A 20,286-nucleotide genomic window follows, 5' to 3' on the forward strand; every position below is an offset into this window, starting at 1 on the left:
AATGGTAACTTTTTGAAAATGACATATATAGGAGGATATGTTCAGTGGGGGGAAATGAATTAGTTAAAACCTATTTAATGAAGTGGGACAACCCCTTTAAGGACTCAGCCCTATTTCACCTTAACCTCTTCAGGACACATGACGTACCGGTACGTCATGTGGTGTTCCGATCACTGCCGCCCGGGGGGATCAGAAACTTTATAATGCCCAAAATATATATGTTTCACCTCCCCCTGCACCCCTGAATGATATTATGTGGGCGAGTGGTGCAGGGGGAGGGTTGCGGGCGGTGTGGCAGGCGGGATCGCGATCCCCCGCCCGCCTCCCCTTGAATAATCGTTGGTGGCTAGTGGGTATACCAGGGTACCAGCATATTGCTGGCACCCTGGTATAAACGGCTGACGTCAGTGATGCGATGTCAGTTGTTTAACCCTTTCCATACAGCGGTCCGTACGGACCGATGTATGGAAAAGGTTAACAGCAAAGGGAGCTCCCTCTCCGATCGGGGGGCTGCTGTGCCTTTGCAGCCCCCCGATGGAGAGGGAGAGAGCCCCCAGACAGCCCCCCGCCAGCCCCGTCCTCACCCTTCCCCGTCTGCGAAGTTGTGGCAGACGGGGAAGGTTCCCATGGCAACAGGATGCCTTCTCAGGCATCCTGCTGTCCCTGGTGCTGAACAGATCTGTGCTGAAGGCATAGATCTGTTCAGACAAAGTGTAAGTAAAATACAGTGCAGTACCCTATATAGTGTACTGTACTGTATTATACAGACATCAGACCCACTGGATCTTCAAGAACCAAGTGGGTCTGGGTAAAAAAAAAAGTAAAAAAAGTGAAAAAAAAAAGTAAAAATCAAAAAACACATCACTGATAAAAATGAAAAAAATAAATAAATTCCCTACACATGTTTGGTATCGCCGCGTCCGTAACAACCTGATCTATAAAACGGTCATGTTACTTTACCCGAACGGTGAACGCCATAAAAATAAAAAACTATGATGAAATAGAAATTTTGCCCACCATACTTCCCAAATAGGGTAATAAAAGTGATCAAAAAAGTCGCATGTACGCCAAAATAGTGCCAACCAAACCATCATCTCATCCCGCAAAAAATGAGACCCTACTTAAGATAATCGCCCAAAAACTGAAAAAACTATGGCTCTTAGACTATGGAAACAGTAAAACATGATTTTTTTTGTTTAAAAAATGAAATCATTGTGTAAAACGTACATAAATTTTAAAAAAAGTATATATATTGGGTATCGCCGCGTCCGTATCGACCGCCTCTATAAAAATATCACATGACCTAACCCCTCAGGTGACCACCGTAAAAAAATAAAAACAGTGTAAAAAAAAAAGCCATTTTTTTGTCATCTTACGTCACAAAAAGTGTAATAGCAAGCGATCAAAAAGTCATATGCACCCCAAAATAGTGCCAATCAAACCGTCATCTCATCCCGCAAAAAATGAGACCCTACTTAAGATAATCGCCCAAAAACTGAAAAAACTATGGCTCTTAGACTATGGAGACACTAGACTTCTGTAAACTACAGAATTAGGGCCATAAATAATGAGTTTTGTTTGGCTGTTAACCCTTGCTTTGTAACTGGAAAAAAAAATATTAAAATGGAAAATCTGCCAAAAAAGTTAAATTTGGAAATTGTATCTCTATTTTCCATTAAATCTTGTGCAACACCTAAAGGGTTAACAAAGTTTGTAAAATCTGTTTTGAATACCTTGAGGGGTGTAGTTTCTTAGATGGGGTCACTTTTATGGAGTTTCTACTCTAGGGGTGCATCAGGGGGCCTTCAAATGGGACATGGTGTAAATAAACCAGTCCAGCAAAATCTGCCTTCCAAAAACAAAACGGCGCACCTTTCACTCTACACCCCGCTATGTGGCCGTACAGTAGTTTACGGCCACATATGGGGTGTTTCTGTAAACGGCAGAGTCAGGGCAATAAAGACACAGTCTTGTTTGGCTGTTAACCTTTGCTTTATTAGTGGAAAAAATTGGTTAAAATGGAAAATTAGGTACAAAAATGAAATTCTCAAATTTCATCCCCATTTGCCAATAACTCTTGTGCAACACCTAAAGGGTTAACGAAGTTTGTAAAATCAGTTTTGAATACCTTGAGGGGTGTAGTTTATAGAATGGGGTCATTTTTGGGTGGTTTCTATTATGTAAGCCTTGCAAAGTGACTTCAGACCTGTAGTGGTCCCTAAAAATTGGATTTCTGAAAAATTTCAAGATTTGCTTCCAAACTTCTAAACCTTGTAACATCCCCAAAACATAAAATATAATTCCCAAAATAATTCAAACATGAAGTAGACATATGGGGAATGTAAAGTCATCACAATTTTTTGGGGTATTACTATGTATTACAGAAGTAGAGAAACTGAAACTTTGAAATTTGCAAATTTTTCCCAATTTTTGGTAAATTAGGTATTATTTTGTGCAAGAAAAAAAATGTTTTGACTTCATTTTACCAGTGTCATGAAGTACAATATGTGACGAAAAAACAATCTCAGAACAGCCTGGATAAGTCAAAGCGTTTTAAAGTTATCAGCACTTAAAGTGACAGTGGTCAGATTTGCAAAAAATGGCCTGGTCCTTAAGGTGAAATAAGCCTGTGTCCCTAAGGGGTTAAGGACTCAGCCCTATTTCACAGATTTGCAAAAAATGGCTAAGGACTTGGCCATTTTTTGCAAATCTGACCAGTGTCACTTTAAGTGCTGATAACTTTGAAACGCTTTGACTTATCCAGGCCATTCTGAGATAGTTTTTTTCGTCACGTATTGTACTTCATGACACTGGTAAAATGAAGTAAAAAAAAAAATCATTTTTATTTATAAAATAATACAATATTTACCCAAATTTTGTAAAAAAATACCAAATTTCCAAGTTTCAATTTCTCAACTTTTATAGTACATAGTAATACCTCCAAAAATAATTGCTTTACATTCCCCATATGTCTACTTCATGTTTGGATCATTTGGGGAATGATATTTCATTTTTTGAGGATGTTACAAGACTTAGAAGTTTAGAAGCAAATCTTGAAATTTTTCAGAAATTTCAAAAACCCAATTTTTAGGGACCAGTTCAGGTCTGAAGTCACTTTGCAAGGCTTACATAATAGAAACCACCCAAAAAAGACCACATTCTAGAAACTACACCCCTCAAGGTATTCAAAACTGATTTTACAAACGTCGTTTACCCTTTAGGTGTTCCACAAGAATTAATGGAAAATAGAGATACAATTTCAAAATTTCACTTTTTTGGCAGATTTTCCATTAAAAATTTTTTTTTCCAGTTACAAAGCAAGGGTTAACAACCAAACTCAATATTAATGGCCCTGATTCTGTAGTTTACAGAAACTTCCCATATGTGGTCGTAAACCGCTGTACGGGCACACAGCAGGGCGCAGAAGGAAAGGAATGCCATACGGTTTTTGGAAGGCAGGTTTTCCTGGACTGTGTGTTTTGTTTTTTTTGTTTTTTTTACGCCATGTCCCATTTAAAGCCCCCCTGATACACCCCTTGAGTAGAAACTCCAAAAAAGTGACCCCATTTTAGAAACTACGGGATAGGGTGGCAGTTTTGTTGGTACTAGTTTAGGGTACATATGATTTTTGGTTGCTCTATATTACACTTTTTGTGAGGCAAGGTAACAAGAAATAGCTGTTTTGGCACCGTTTTAATTTTTTGGTATTTACAACATTCGTCTGACAAGTTAGACATGTGATAATTTTATAGACCAGGTTGTCACGGACGCTGCGATACCTAACATGTATACTCTTTTTTTATTTTTCTATTATTTATGTAAGTTTTACACAATGATTTCATTTTTGAAGCAAAAACAAAATCATGTTTTAGTGTTTCCATAGTCTGAGAGACATAATTTTTTCAGTTTTTGGGCGATTACCTATGATTTTTGCAGGATGAGATGACGGTTAGATTGGTACTATTTTGGTGGTCAAACACTTTTTTGATCGCTTGCTGTTGTACTTTTTGTGATGTAAGGTGACAAAAAAATTGTTTATTTAGCACAGTTTTTATTTTTTACGGTGTTCATCTGATGGGTAAGGCTTCTTTCACATCACCGTTCATCCTTTCCGTTCTCCTGCTCCGTTTAGGGGCAGGAGTACGGAATGGACGGATAAGCGCATAACTGACGCCAAACTGAGTCAAACAGAGCCCTTAGGACCCCATAGACTAAAATGGGGTCCGTTATGTTTCCGCTCAGAAGATTATTTTTAAGCGGAGACAAAAGTTGTGCATGCAGGACTTTTGTCTCCGCTTAAAAATCATCTTCTGAGCGGAAACATAATGGACCCCATTATAGTCTATGGGATCCTAAGGGCTCAGTTTGGCGTCAGTTATGTGCTTATCCGTCCTTTCCGTTCTCCTGCCCCTAAACGGAGCAGGAGAACGGAAAGGCTGAACGGTGATGTGAATGAAGCCTTAGCTCATGTGATATGATTATAGAGCCGGTGGATACGGACACGGCGATACCTAATATGTATACTATTTATTTTTCCCCCCCCTATTTTTTACTAATTTTTATATTTACTTTATTTGGGGAAAATGACATTTTTATTTATTTTTACTTGAAACTTTTAATTTTTTGGGGGGACAACTTTATTTTTTCAACTTTTTTTAACTTTTTTTTATTGAACTTTTGGGGGGGTCTAATCCCCTTTACAATGCATTCCAATACTTCTGTATTGTAATGCATTGGCTGTATGAGTAATACTGTGTGTACACAGTATACAGCTTCTGGCCTGTGAGATCCCGGGGGCTGGATCTCACAGGCTCGTCACCGGAAGGCATCGCGCTGCCTTCCATGCCATCTGGTCCCGCCTACAGCCGCATGGGGACCCGATGGCACCGCTGATCGCCGCCTCAGGTAAAGCCGCAAACCGCAGATCTGAATTGACCTGTGGTTTTCTGCGTTAGCAGATGCAGCGTTGTGACAGGATGCCCGCTGAATGACTTCAGCAGACATCCTGTTCCGATTAACCCCCGCAGCACCGCAATGTAGTTTTAAAGTTAGGACGTACCGGTACGTCATGGGTCCTTAAGGGGTTGAAACTGAGTTTTATGATTGCTGTCTAACTAAACCATATACTAATATCCATAATAGTGTGCCTCAGTAATGAATGAAAGCCTAAAACTAAGTAGAAACAACAGGATACTCTGCTACATAAGCTTGTTTTGGATAGTTTAAAAATGGCCTCGCTGCCTTTAAAAAATAGTAGTATAATTTGGGGATATTTATCAAAACTGGTGCAAAAGCTCATTCCTATATGCAAAATGGGGAACGCACACGGCCAGTATCCATGTTTTGCGGATCCGCGATTTGCAGACACCAAAACACATATGATTATTATTATATTCATAACCTTTTATTAGCAACCCTTGCAACAAAAACCCAGACAGAGGAGTATGTTTGCATTGTTAGTCTATATTTCAATTTAAGACTGTTGTGTTTCTTTTTTGAACTCCGGTAATTAGAACTCCTGCCAGGATCCTGTGGTGCCATCACCTGTCCCAGTGTGACATTTTATTGCACATAGATGTCAATAAATCAAGGACTATACTATTTATAATAAATAGGTTCTCTTATTTGCCACCTAACAATAGCAGCTACTTTATTAGCATAATGCAATGATTTTATTATAATTTTATTATTAGAGCCGTTCAAGAAATATTGGTCTACAAATAACCCAGTTGGTAGATGAGGTACAAATTCCAAGTTTTCTATTTTGAGGCATCATAGATTTCTGCAATTCGTGGGGGTTAAAATAACAACTTTTATTTAGTGTGAATATGAAGTTTATTCTGTCATATTTTGCTCTCTCATGTGCCCAGGGTGTGGCTCCACTGTAGAGTGCTGTCTGAACTGGACTGCTTCCCAGGCCTTCCCTTCTGCTCTGAGTTACAGCTGGGGTGGTCTTCTGGTTGGAGGTAACAGCTGTCACTCAAAGGGGAGTGACTGTAAAGCAGCCATATGCAGAGAGCACTTCACAGTGAAGCTTTTCCCTGGGAACTTGAAAAAGCTGAATCTGGCAGAATAAAACATCATATTCTTTCTACTCCTGATGAGATGAGAAAAGCATCAAAAAAGGTATGCTTGTACTGCTTTCCCTAGCGCCTTTCTAGTGCTGTCAGCAGTTTTGTATGGTTCAAAGTGCTGACAAACTCCTTTTTAAACTATATTTAATTTTATGTAGAGTTATTTACAGATGTCACTTGTTATGCCTAACATAGAAGTGATAGGTGATAGAGCAGTGCACAGAGACATAGTAAAGTGCTACTCAAAGTAATTTGTTTTGAGACAGTTGTAACCTGAAAAGCAGATGATACAGATAAAGCAAGTCCTTACATATAAGTCAGAAAGCACTAGAGAATAGTACAGCACATGTAGTTGACAGTAGTACAGTGGAAAGCAGTACAGTAGATGCAGTGCATTACATGTAGTGCAGGTAGAGAGCAGTGCAGTAGACGTATAGGTAAAGCAGAGTTCACTACATGTAGTACAGGTATAGCTGAATACAGTAAAAGTAGAGAGCAATTCCGTACAGGCAGTGAGCAGTATAGTGCATGTAAGAATACGGTCACGCCTGCATTCTGAAATTCGTCAGACTGTTCCAGTAGATGAACAGCCTGCAGGAGTTCACCATATCTGGCATAGCTGGATAATGCTGTAAACCGCTGTATCCCCTTTGACTATAAAGGGATCCGGACGCTTTCCAGCAGAAATGCCAGCTTTCTTGCAGACAAGAAGTTGTGCATGCAGGATTTTTTAGCCAATGGGATCCAGCAGTTCATGACATTATCTGGCTATGCTGGATACAGTGAACTCCGGCAGGCTGTCCCTTTGCTGGAATTGCCTGCTGGATTTCTGAACGCAGATGTGAACTTACCCTAACAAAGGCAGAGAGTACTACATGATTCATGTAGCACATATAGATAAATACGGTACATGTAAGGCAGCCCAGGTAGAGAGCAGCGCTGGACGAGGCAGCCCAGGTAGAGAGCAGCGCTGGACGAGGCAGCCCAGGTAGAGAGCAGCGCTGGACGAGGCAGCCCAGGTAGAGAGCAGCGCTGGACGAGGCAGCCCAGGTAGAGAGCAGCACAGGTAGCTTTTTAGTAAGACCCCGGTATTTAACTCTATTATTCACAATGTGATACACTGATTGGCTTTTCATTATGGCCAATTACAAGCATTTTATTAGTGTAGTGCATGTGGTGATTGGCGGGATCTTCCAGCCAATTGTATGGTGCATTTTGTAAGTTACGATGCCCGAGAATATGCTTTTATATGTTGAAAATAGCATAACCGTAGTCAATTGTAACTTGAGGGGCCACTTCTACAATTATTAGGGTAGTTGGAAAGGGGCTGACGATTTAAGAGTCCATACATGCAGGACTGTAAAACACTTGTCCCATGTCTGTGACACATGCCCTGGTCTAGAGGAACCCTGGCTAGTATACTTCCAGTAGGATGGCGCATTTTCCCATGCTGTGCTCCTTCTGATTTATATTGCTTTTGTGCTCTAGAAACCTTAGTATACTTAACAAACCATACCGTGTGATTTTCTATGTGTTTTTCTATAAGAGTGGCTGTCAGGAAGATTCAATACTCCTACATGGAGGTAAATTACAAGTTTACTAGTGAAGAGACTTTAGCAACGAAACTGGTTGCTTTCCATAGCCTGCATTCCATCAAGAAAGGGAAAAAAGACGGAGCGGATCTGTTACCTCTGTCTTACACCCAGCATATAAATCCTTTGATTCCAGCATTTCTCAGATGTGTCCAGAAATGTCACCAAAGGCTTTACTTCCTGATGCCTCCTATTCATCTGTACATACTGCTAGCAGTAGGATTTTATTAATATTTAGAAAGTTTGCCTCCAGCAGTACTAAAGTGAGCATCAGAGAAACAACAGTTGTTTACCACGTTTGAACTGAAGGATCTCGCCCCAGAGATATGCTTTCACTTGAAGTGTACATCTTTCAATCTCAGCTCCCAACAAAGAGGCGCATGAATAACAATTGTCATTTCTGGGCCGTACCTCTCCAATTATTTATTTGGTCTGTGTCTTCCAAGAAATGTGCATAATGGGGAGAGACACTCAAAGCCCGATTGCTGCTTTTAATGACAGCATGTTCCTATGTCTCTGTGACATGCATGTGTACATAAAAAGAATAGAATAAACAGCCTGCTAAGAGGATATTGTTAATGGCATTAACCTCCCTCGCTGGGGCATATCCAGGAGCATCTGTAGATGGAGACGTCTCCTTCGTTTCCCACCTCTTTTGTAGCTCTTTAAAGCACTAGTGCTTCCAGCCATACATGCTTAGGCATCTCTTCCGTACGTTGTCACCCACATGAAGGCACTTAAATGGGCCTGACGGAAAGTCACAACCCCAGGCAGTGACTATTGAAATCATGATGGAATTATTCTTTAAACAATTCTCATTGCTCACTGTTAATATCATTTTTTTTAATATAGTTAGGGTACTTTCACACTAGCGTTTTTCTTTTCCGGCGCTGAGTTCCGTCCTAGAGGCTCAAATCCGGAAAAGAACTGATCAGTTTTATCCTAATGCATTCTGAATGGAGAGTCAGTCCTTCAGGATGCATCAGGATGTCTTCTGTTCAGTCTTTTTGACTGATCAGGCTTTTCAGAAAAACGTAGCATGCAGTATTTTTACCTCCGGCCAAAAAGCCTGAACACTTTGACTGAACGCCTGATCAGGCTTTTTTCCCATTGACTTGCATTAACGCCGGATCCGGCCCCGTGTGTTCAGTCAAAACGGATCCGGCTTTTGCATGTTAAACCCGAAAAATGTGAAAAAAAAGTTAAAGTCCATAAATGGCGGATCCGTTTTTTCCAATGCATTTTTCCATTGTGATCGAAAGCCTGATCAGGATTCAAATGTAATCCGTTTTCACACGTTTTTCCGGATCCGGCGGGCAGTTCCGGTGTCGGAATTGAACGCCGGATTAAAACAACGCTAGTGTGAAAGTAGCCTTAGTTGTAGCAATTATATGTTTATTAAAGGGAATGTGTAGATTGATGCCTACTAGATGACTCCCAGTACTTAGAAACGTTCACACACACTCTTGTGGCCATTCAGCCCTTTCTTTTCTTTTATATCAGGGAAAAAGACCTTTAATCTGGTATATACATTAGTTGGTAGGTGCCCTGAGGGTGGGCTCAGCAAGTGCTCCTGGGATTGCTGGTGAACCTGCCCAGCTCCTTCTCCTTTTCCACATAGAAATCTTGTGCATCAGGGAGGCCGAAGCATACTGCGCATGTGAATACCGGCCTGGGAATGTCAATTAGGGCAAAGAGGGATTGCAAGTGAGACCCGGAGCACTTGCTGAGATTGGGACTGTTCCTGAGGCACTTGTCAACTAATGGGGTCATTTTTTTCTGTGCAAAAAAATTGTGTGCACGGTTTTATAAGTACCCTACCAAGCACAGGGACTGATTTTCTATCCTATGAAAGATTCTCTTTAAAGACCAATAAATCACTTTTTTTAAGTAACCACTTTTGTATTTTCTTTTAACTTTTATTGTGATATTGGGATGGGACCTCACTACACTGCTCTAGAATAGATGATAATGATGTGATCTTGTCTATCCATCATGGCTGAGCAGCCTGACAGGAAAACACCTATATGCACATGTCACAGTGTAGTGAGTAATGAGGCCCTCTCACCCCTCTAGGCAGCTCTACAAGTGTTGGCCTCAGTCCTGCTCACATACTAGGACAGGTTGCTGGTGGTATGAAAACTACAGGATTATATTTGATTGTTTCATAAATATTGATAGTGACATGGAAAAATGTAAAAAAACTATCGCCAAAAAATCTGAAAAAAACTGTCACACAAAAACATGATTCAAACAATAGATAATTTTCTCATGACACATTCCCTTTAACAATCTTTCCATTGTTGTGACTAGGGATGAGCGAATTGACTTCGGATGAAGAATCCGCATAAAACTTTGTTGCAATACTGTACGGAGTGAGAGCTCTGTACAGTAGTAGAATGTATTGGCTCCGATGAGCCGAAGTTATTGCTTCACAGTCTCACGAGACTTCACGTAATAACTTAGTGAATTCATTATTACTGTAAAAAACCTTGATACCAAACTCTGGTTTAGTTCCAAGGTACCACTTGGAACCGAAATAGAGTTCGGTATCAAGGTTTTTTTACAGTAATAATTAATTCACAAAGTTATTACACGAAGTCTCGTGAGACTTCACGAAGTAATAACTGAGATTGGAACAACAGAGTTTTAAGAAAATCGACTTCTGATGAAGCATCTGAAGTTAATTCGCTCATTCCTAGTTGTCACCATTCTTCAGTCATCAGCCACAATTGATGGTTGATCTTCCTTAGGATCAGTCATGGCTGTTAGAGTCCCCAGGTATGCAAGCATTCTGGGATATGCAAAGTACTGAAAATTTACATTTGAGCATGTTTTGTTCGGATAGGTTTTTAACTGTGGGATGTCCTAATTAGAAAATGTGAAAAATGATTGTAGGGATTAAAATATGTTCCAGTAAAACTATTGGGGTCATTTATCAAACTGGTGTAAAGTAGAACTGGCTTAGTTGCCCATAGCAACCAATCAGACAACCTTTCCTTTGGAAAATGAAAGGTGGAGTCTGGTTGCTATGGGCAACTAAGCCAGTTCTACTTTACACCAGTTTGATAAATGACCTCATATGTCTTTTCACTCTGATAAACAGACAACCCATATTATAGATTTTGGAAAGCCAGAAAGGCCAATTTAGGTTGTTTTCTGTCGATCGTGAGCACTTTTTGTGGTGAAAACAAGCATGACAGAAGCCAGCCTATTGCAGATATCTGTCAAAAGGTTGATTTGCTGTGCTGGTTGTTTTTTAAACGTTGTTGAGATGTTGTCAAAGAAAAACCAAACTACAGTTCTACATTTTATTGGTGGAAGACCAGCAGAGATTGGTTGGTCATTTGTCTAATTAGTTGTTTCCGCTTCTGGCATTGTTATCCAAGGAGACAACCTTCACAGGCCAACCATGAATGACAAGTCATTCAGAAAAAGCCACCCGAAATCCCTAATATATGGCCATCTATAGTCTGAAGCTGTTTGGTGTAGAATTCGATTATTCTGCATCCAATAAAAATAGCTTAAATGACGAATTGGCAAAACATCTTCTAATTTAACATGTGGAAGAATAGATCAACAGACTACTTTGTTAAAAGATCAGAGATGACCTGTGCTGTAATACAGTATTTTCCAGAACATTCCTTATTGATTGTGGCTGACCTGTAGGCATGTTTCAGGTGTAAACCACTAAAGATAGATTCCAGTAACAAAGTCTCTCACGAGGCCTAATTTTGATATGTCACTCCTATACATATTTTAACTAGTGAGTGTAAGGAATAAGAGAGATGGCTTTACCTTATGCCATACAGTAGATACTGCTATAATAACAGCTAATGACATGCACATTGAAAAGATACAGTCCAGCCGTGATGAATTATATTGGGGCTATATACAGGCTGTTCTGGTACAGTAGCAAATGTTGTGCAGCTTTAAGACTTTTTGATATTTGTAGCGTGACATTTGCAGGATAATTGCATGTAGGTAGCACATATAGATGCAATTGTCAGTTAACTCAAAGGGGCAGCAATATCAAGCTCTTTACGCCAATTTTATGGTCAAAGAAAGTCGCAGGTTATGGTGTGCGTCATACTTTGTAAATTTTCACTGATTCTACTACTTTTCTCAGGACATAGTAAATCAGTACGCACCGTCCTGCCACCAGACAGTGACTGATCTTACTACCAGACAGTGGTGTAAATTATAGTTCAAATCTACGCCGGCTCCTATTTAGCAAAGATTTGAATTTCCAGCTCAGAGTGCCAGAAGGTGCACCAAATGTATTAATAAGCCTGTGCCTTCTAATAAGCTTAGTGAATTTCACACAGTTAATGCCAGTCATGGTATATCTGCCCCAGTGTATTCCTGTGGATTGTCACTTTTGAGCATACTTTCTATCGCAAGAATCATGCGGCCTTGATTTACTCAAGTCAAAATACAAAACACTGAAGGTCCCCATACACATTAGATTATCATTGGACAAACCTGCCGTAGATGCTGAGGGAAAGATGGGTCAGTCATGGTGAATTTGAAAGACTGATGATGCTTTTGTTTTGGCTGGAGGCAAGACGCAGACTGTATCCATAAAAAACACATGCCTGCTGAGCCAAACAGACCATGTATGAGGATGGGGCAGTCGGGAGGAATGGGACATCAGCCATGAGTGCTAGGTGGACAGCTTTTGAAGGTGTATGGGCACCTCTACTGATTGTTACTTAGTAAATTCTTATTTCTAGTTATAAAACTAACTTTTAACCATTAGGAAAACCATTGAGCAGAAGCTTCCTCTCTGTATCTCCCACAACCAGGAACATGATATTAACCCATCAGAAAGCTGCAGGAATGTTATCCTCTAGGTTATTCCATGTGTGAATAGGGCATTAATGTTCTTTCTTTGGTGTCAACACAAATGAGATGGAAGTTCCAGTCCCTGTTCAGTGTGAGATAAAAGATTTCTTGTACTTTCTTGTTAGAAGAAAATATGCATTTGAAGGCTTTACTTGGCAGATGTCAGCTGAAAGACCTGCTTATGGATTATACGGCTGTGTCAAACTCTGTTGGGTAATTTTAGACAAATGTGTCATGTGTGACATGGAAAGATGGCAGGCTGTACATTAGTGATTTCCCCAGTGCTCCGAGCAGGTAGTAATGTGCTGGGAAGTGCTCTAGCAGTGCTGTGTACTGCGTTAGCATTGGGAGAATCTGTTTGGAGAGAAATGACTTTAGTCAGAGAAGAATCCATTTGCAATGTGTGCCTCCTAACATCTTCCAGACAATGCATTGTATTAAAGAGGCATTTTTGATTAATGTTTTATATACACTTTTCAGTATGACAGCCTAAAGTTCTTCTAAATGCGTGCCTCTTGCTCACTTCCATAAAGTCAAATGGCATCTCATAAAGTCTCGTCGGAGTCTGTCAACCGTAGTAACTTAGATTCCCTACCTTTTAAAGCACTAAGATTAGTCTGCTTCATTTATGGTGCTCCACTGGTAGCCAGATGAAAAGGCCCATAGCTTTGGATTTGCTAAAATGTGTTATTTGGTATGGCTTTTATTCACATATATTTGAGCTCTTGACAAATGTGCTCTACCTTTCTCATCCAAAATGCGTTGTGAGATGCTATAACATCATGCATCAATCATGTGCTAATGCTGGAGAACTCAGTCTTTTTTTATCATACTCTACCCTCCAAATAGCACAGTTGCATGGTCACTATGTCTTGAATAAGCACACATCACCAAAAACTATAGCTGGCCTTAAAAATAAGATACTAGACTGTGGGGAAAGACATGGGGGGAGATTTATCAAACTGGTGTAAAGTAGAACTGGCTTAGTTACCCATATCAACCAATCAGATTCCCTTTTTAATTTTTCACAGTTCCTTTGGAAAATGAAAGGTGTAATCTGATTGGTTGCGATGGGCAACTAAGCCAGTTCTTTACACCAGTTTGATAAATCTCCCCCATGGATCTCACATATACATGTCATTGTTTTATCTATTACTTCTCTGCATCATTTTTTATTTTTTTTTAAGTCTCCATTAAGGCACTTAGTATACATTTTTAGCAAAATGCATAGGCCCACTGACCACCTCAAGGTGGCCTCTGTTGAGTGGGTCCTTACTCTAATTTGCCACAGTGCCAGGTCGATGTGCGATGCATATCTCTTTCTCCACAATCTAGCATTTTTTTAGTATGTCCCCTCGTTTTTTAGGACACCAGCATTCGACAACCCATTCGACCGAGTTTTTTTTTTAATTAGCAGGAGACTGCCTAATGCTTAATAAATTCAAACCATGTCTCAGTCTGGTTTCTGAGACTGCATAGAAAGGTGAGCTTTTGAGATCTTTTCACATTGTGTGGTGCTGCATGGTGGCTGCTGTTGTCCTGGTGCTGTGCCAGTGGGTTGGTGTGGCCCAGTGCTGTGGGGGCTTAGCTTGAGAGCGGTGGGGTGTTGGATCTCGCTACTTGCAGATGCAGTGTTGTGCCAGTAGGGGGTCGCCATGTGGCGCTGCATCGAATTGGAGTAGGCACCCACTCAATAGAGGCTACCTTGACATAAGAGGGCCTGGATTTTGATCAAAACATACAGATGTTTACAAATTATGCTAAGAAGCAGTAGATCAATGCATGGCATGTGGATGTGTGATCCATGTCTCTTTCTCCACAGTCTAGCATGCACGTAAAATTATGATCAGCCAGAATATGTCTGATCAATTAGCCATTAGGTCTTTCAATCAACACACTAGACTTTGGCTTGGTTCACATAGATCAGTTGTGACAATTAGTTTTATGCCTGAACCAGATACCACTTATGACATATTTATGCACCAGTCCAATGTTTATAGCTGGACAGAAAAACCCTGCATGCTGCATTCTTCTGTCCGGCGCAGGGAGACACCTACATTAAAACTGTCTGATACCAGAAACATTCGCATAGAAAACCGTTGGATAAGCTCTGGCATCCGTTTTACTCCAGAATCTCGCTACCGCACCAGACGAATCTGGCTGGATATACAGGAACCCAGATCAGAGAGACAGAATTTGGCTGGTTGCGCAATAGAGCAGGGATTTAACCAGAAATATCCAACCTAACAGATCACATTTTTGGCAGAGAGTAGTCTGCAGTTGGCCACCACAGATGACCGTTCACATATAATTCCCAAAAAAAGGGCCAGGCAAAATTGTCCTTTTACGCTCATGGCCAGCTTTAATTTGTGGCCACTGTCTAGAACATGGTGACTACATTGGAGCTATTAATAAGAATGCACTTATTGTATTATAACCTAAATCTATACTGCACAATGAGAACCACAGGCCACACAAATACCACCTCCACTGTATGACACCGTTTTTTTTTTTTCCTAGCATCAGATTTACGATGGGGAAAAAAATCTGCCTCATCTAGACTAACCCTTACTTTTCAGACACCTTGACACCTTTTATGTTTTTGTTGTATAAATAAAATATAGAATACTCAAGATATTATATGATGTCATAGAAGATCAAGTGATATTCCTCCCTATATACTATTTTGTAGACTTCTCTGGAACACTTGCTTGATCTCTCATCTATTGACCAGATGGGCTTTATGCTGTGCGTGTTAAGTAGTAAGTGTTCATTTTCACATAATTAATAGCATTGTTTTTGTCTTCAGGTATTCCAATGCTGAAGATTGTGTTTGCGGGATACGAGCATCTCTCGTTAATATCTGTTCCCTTGTTGATTTATCACCCAGCTCAGATTCTACTTGGGAGTGTATTAGTGCCAACAATAAAATCATGGATGCTTTCCAGGCAAAAGGTAATGCGTACAGCTTATTTTCAGTCACAGTATCAAAACTGTTCACTCTTTCAGATCATTTACAGAAGTAGCACAAACTGTTGTTAAAGGGCTTCTGTCACCCCCCTGAAGTAATTTTGTATTTTTTTTTGGGCTAGTTACATTACTTATAGTGCGATATATGAGAATATAATGTTGTTACTTACTTTCATTCGGCCGTTTCTTATAAAAACGAAGTTTTATAATATGCAAATCAGGTCTCTACCAGCAAGTAGGGCGTCTACTTGCTGGTAGCCGCCGCAAAAAAACGCCCCCTCGTCGTGTTGATTGACAGGGCCAGCCGCGATCTCCTCCTCTGGCCGGCCCTGTTAGCATTTTAAAAATCGCGCGCCTCTGTTCATTCGGCGCAGGCGCTCTGAGATGAGGAGGCTAGTCTCCTCAGAACTCCCTCAGTGCGCCTGCGCCGATGACGTCTTCTCTTTCGGTGATGTCATCGGCGCAGGCGCACTGAGGGAGTTCTGAGGAGACGAGCCTGAGGAGACGAGCCTCCTCATCTCAGAGCGCCTGCGATTTTTAAAATGCTGACAGGGCCGGCCGGAGGAGGAGATCGCGGCTGGCCCTGTCAATCAACACGACGAGGGGGCGGTTTTTTGCGGCGCTTACCAGCAAGTAGACGCCCTACTTGCTGGTAGAGACCTGATTTGCATATTATAAAAGTTTGTTTTTATAAGAAACGGCCGAATGAAAGTAAGTAACAACATTATATTCTCACATATCGCACTATAAGGAATGTAACTAGCCCAAAAAAATAATGACTTTAGTGGGGTGACAGAAGCCCTTTAAGCAGTGCTGTAGGCTGTTATATACTTGTACACATTTGTACACATTTGCACACATTTAACATTTTTTTTTTTTGGCTTCCTAAATATCCAGTAAAATAACCTTTTAAATAATCTTCATTAAAAAAAAATCTAAAATGTTTCTGCTGTAGACTATGTGCAACCCTTTTATGTAGCTGGCTGTGCTGCTGCTTAGAACATGATCCAACTTAAAACTGCGTTATTTCAGCTCTAATCTTATCTGCTTTACCCCTTCTCACAGTCACACAGAGTTAAAGATGGTTAGTGCCTGATTGGTGAGGTACAACGGGTGGGACTCAAACCAATCACGAGAACAGGGCAAGCATTGAGCATGCACACTGCCACTCTATTTAAACTCCAGGGTAGCAGTCCCCAACCGCTGGGCCGCGGCCCAGGACCGGGCCCTGGAAGATTGTTTGCCGGGCCGCCGCAATACAGAGAAGCAGAGACGCCAGGCACATGCGCGTCCGACGCGCACATCATATACAGCGGGTTGACGTACAGCGGGAAGGAAGGAAAGCTTTCCTTCCTTCCAACTTTGATGTCGGCCAGCCACTGACACAAATGAGGAGAGAGTGGGCGGAGGAGGGGGACTGTGGCCACTGTGTCACCAATGGTAATTAACCAGCGGACCTTTCATGGGTCCGGACTTTATTAACTAAGAAGCAGGACATGTAGAGCGGCGCCCAGGGATCTCCCTGCACTTACTATTATTCCTGGGCACCGCTCCGTTCACTCGCTGTGGCCCCCGTTACCGTCTCCCGTGCTGTATGCTAATTACTACTATGGGAACACCAGGGAGGAGACATCAGCTTCTCTCCCTGGATGTTCCTTCTCCCTGGCTGTAGCGCTGTCCAATCACTGCGTAGAGCGTCACAGTCAGGGAGAAAAAAAAACCTCACCTTCTCCCTGGCTGTGATGCTCTGCGCTGCGATTGGACAGCGCTACAGCCCTGTATTTATCCCCACAGTAATGAGCCCAGGCTGGGTTTGCCTCAGGCTAGTGGTAAGTGTTATACCGGAGTGGGGAGGGAAAATGGCTTGTTCCACTACCAACACACACATGCCATTCCATAAAAATCCAGACCGGTACAATCTACACTTTGCTGAAACCACCCAGCTTTCCTGGATTTTTTTTTTTTTACCCCACCCATCTGAGCATTCTGGATGAAATATACACTCCCTTCAGTAATTTACCAGCCAACATGCTGGAGTTGCTATGATTTGTAGCAATGATCTCCTCTTCATGCCACAGTAATTTAGTTTTTAGAGGACGATGACTACATCACTATTTAAATATATTTTAAATACACTATAAACTGAAGTTCTAAATGAGCCATAGGAACAAGGTTCTTTTCTGTCTTTCTTTATGAAACAATGATGTGCACTTGAACTAAGATGATGCCTGACTTAATAAAGGAACTCTTTCAGAAGTCTTTTGATGCTTTCAAAGTCAGTGGAAAAAGTAAAGTGTCGGTTTAAATACTTCCTCTCCTCTTATACAAAAGAGAATGTTTTGAAATCTATTTTACGTTCCCCAGTAATTAAGTCAGTCACAAACAATTCTTCACTGTCATATTGTAATATTGTTTTGCCCCCTGTGGCTTCTTGAAAACAACTATGACACCTATGCCGACTGTTAATGTGGGGCTGACGTTAAATATTTACAGCCTTGGATTCTGCGTTTCTACTTTTGGAGTGTGACTGAAATCTCAAAGTGGAGAAAGTCTTTGTGCAAATAAATCTTAAGAAGTGAATGTTTACTAATGCCAGATTTTATCAAGAAAGTGCCATTTGACTTTGCAAAGGCCATGTTATATTGTCATTGTAGAAGAGCTACTTTTACTTCTAAACTTGCTTCAGTACATCTACCAGTGATTTACAGAGACAGTCTCTGTACCCATCTTCTTATTCGGTTTTCTTTACAGAGGGCCAAAAGCTTATATCAAATGATTCAAATCTGCCCAAAAAAAAATGTATATAAGTTTACCACGTATAAATAGTGACTGCACCATTTTTGTAGTCGAATGTTTTATAATTGTGCTGCATTTTGTGATGCACTTTAAATGAAGTCATATATCCTAACAGAAAATGGTATTGTGTAGAACCTTTAACCTAAATATGCATATACTGTAATTAGCATACCTGTTTTAAAATTTGAGAGAAGCCATAGTGCTATCATATGTTATTTGTAGTTTTTCATAGTACTGCTGCTAAACCTACTGTGTTATCTTGATGATCAGATGATACTCCCCCAACAAGTTAAAAGTTTTTTAACAAAGAATATAAACAGCTCTAAAATAATAAAATAAAAATAAAAAACACACTGCTCATCTCTTCAATATCCTGCCAATCTGCCTTAGATCCTCGGGGGAAGGGGGGGGGGGCGCCCTCTGATCTGTTTTCAAGTGACCAGCATATGACCACTGAAGCCTATCAGTGGTCACGTACCATCCTACTGGCATCACTGCTCAGGGATGGTTTCTGACTGCTGAGGCCACTGGTTTGCCACAGCGTTCATGTACTGGCTGCTTATGAGCAAAGCACCTGTGGGGGACCGCCTGACTGTCTATGCTGGATCGGCAGAGCATTGAAGGGGTGAGTATAGTTGGGGGAGGGTTATTTTAAAGCGTTTCCTGTGTTTCATATTATTTAGTTTTCATTTCAAAGAGGTTTTCTGGCTTAGAAAGCGTGTTTTAAAATTGGGGACTTCTGAGTGAATAGTGGGATGACCTCAGTTAACCTGTGAGAACCTGAGTCTGTGCCAGAAACAGTAGGATAAACATGTCTGTATTATGTGTTGGATTGTCTGTGAATATTGGTTTCCCTGTACATGTATCTAGCTGTTCGGTCTTTATCTGATATTTTTTGTCCTTACCTTCCAGGCTCTGAAGCTAACAAGACAGCCTAAGGTCCCCTTGTAACATCAGAAGAGAGGAGTGTAAATATGTGCAATATTGTACATACAAACATCATACAAAAAGACTTGTGTTTGGGAATGTTTGCTTTAATGCATATATTATTTTTTTAACTATAGACCCGACTATCCAAGTGCCTTATGGATGCATTTGTCGATTATATACTGTAAGAAGAAGCCATGTTGATGTCCTGTCTCATCTTTGTATTTTTTTTTATTTGAGAAATAAAGATCTCAAGAAACCCATGTTGTATGAAAGCCTGATTATAACGCAGTTGTAATACAAAAATGTTCTAACAATTTTACCGTACTTTTCAAAAGTATTCATGGGGACACTTTTAGTTAATAATTGCGTTAATAGTTAGGGCTCTTTCACACTTGCGTTCTTTTGTTCCGACATAGAGTTCTGTCGTCAGGGCTCTATGCCGGAAGAATCCTGATCAGTTTTATCCTAATGCATTCTGAATGGAGAGAAATCCGTTCAGGATGCAGCAGGATGTCTTCAGTTCAGGACCGGAACGTTTTTTGGCCGGAGAAAATACCGCAGCATGCTGCGCTTTTTGCTCCGGCCAAAAATCCTGAAGACTTGCCGCAAGGCCGGATCCGGAATTAATGCCCATTGAAAGGCATTGATCCGGATCCGGCCTTAAGCTAAACGTCGTTTCGGCGCATTGCCGGATCCGACGTTTAGCTTTTTCTGAATGGTTGCCATGGCTGCCGGGACGCTAAAGTCCTGGCAGGCATGGTAAAGTGTAGCGGGGGGGGGGGGAGCAGCATACTTACCGTCCGTGCGGCTCCCGGGGCGCTCCAGAGTGACGTCAGGGCGCCCCAGGCGCATGGATGACGTGATCGCATGGAGCGCTCTGACGTCACTCTGGAGCGCCCCGGGAGCCGCACGGGCTGTAAGTATACCGCTCCCCCGCTCCTACTATGGCAACCAGGACTTTGGTAGCGTCCTGGCTGCCATAGTAACACTGAAAGCATTTTGAAGACGGATCCGTCTTCAAATGCTCTCAGTTCACTTGCGTTTTTCCGGATCCGGCGTGTAATTCCGGCAAATGG

General features: G+C 41.2%; 1 protein-coding gene across 1 annotated transcript in view; it reads left to right on the forward strand.

Moving 5' to 3' along the window:
• SLC10A7 (solute carrier family 10 member 7) overlaps positions 1–19,464 on the forward strand; it is a 221,261-nt gene extending 201,797 nt beyond the window's left edge. The window contains exons 11-12 of the mRNA XM_044300560.1: positions 15,324–15,469; positions 19,193–19,464. Of these exons, the coding sequence (XP_044156495.1) occupies positions 15,324–15,469; positions 19,193–19,231 (185 nt within the window). The 3' untranslated portion in view covers positions 19,232–19,464. The remainder of the gene's footprint in view (positions 1–15,323; positions 15,470–19,192) is intronic.
• The last annotated feature ends 822 nt before the right edge of the window (positions 19,465–20,286 follow it).

The sequence above is a fragment of the Bufo gargarizans genome, chromosome 1 (genome assembly GCF_014858855.1).
Source record: "Bufo gargarizans isolate SCDJY-AF-19 chromosome 1, ASM1485885v1, whole genome shotgun sequence".
NCBI lineage: Eukaryota > Metazoa > Chordata > Amphibia > Anura > Bufonidae > Bufo > Bufo gargarizans.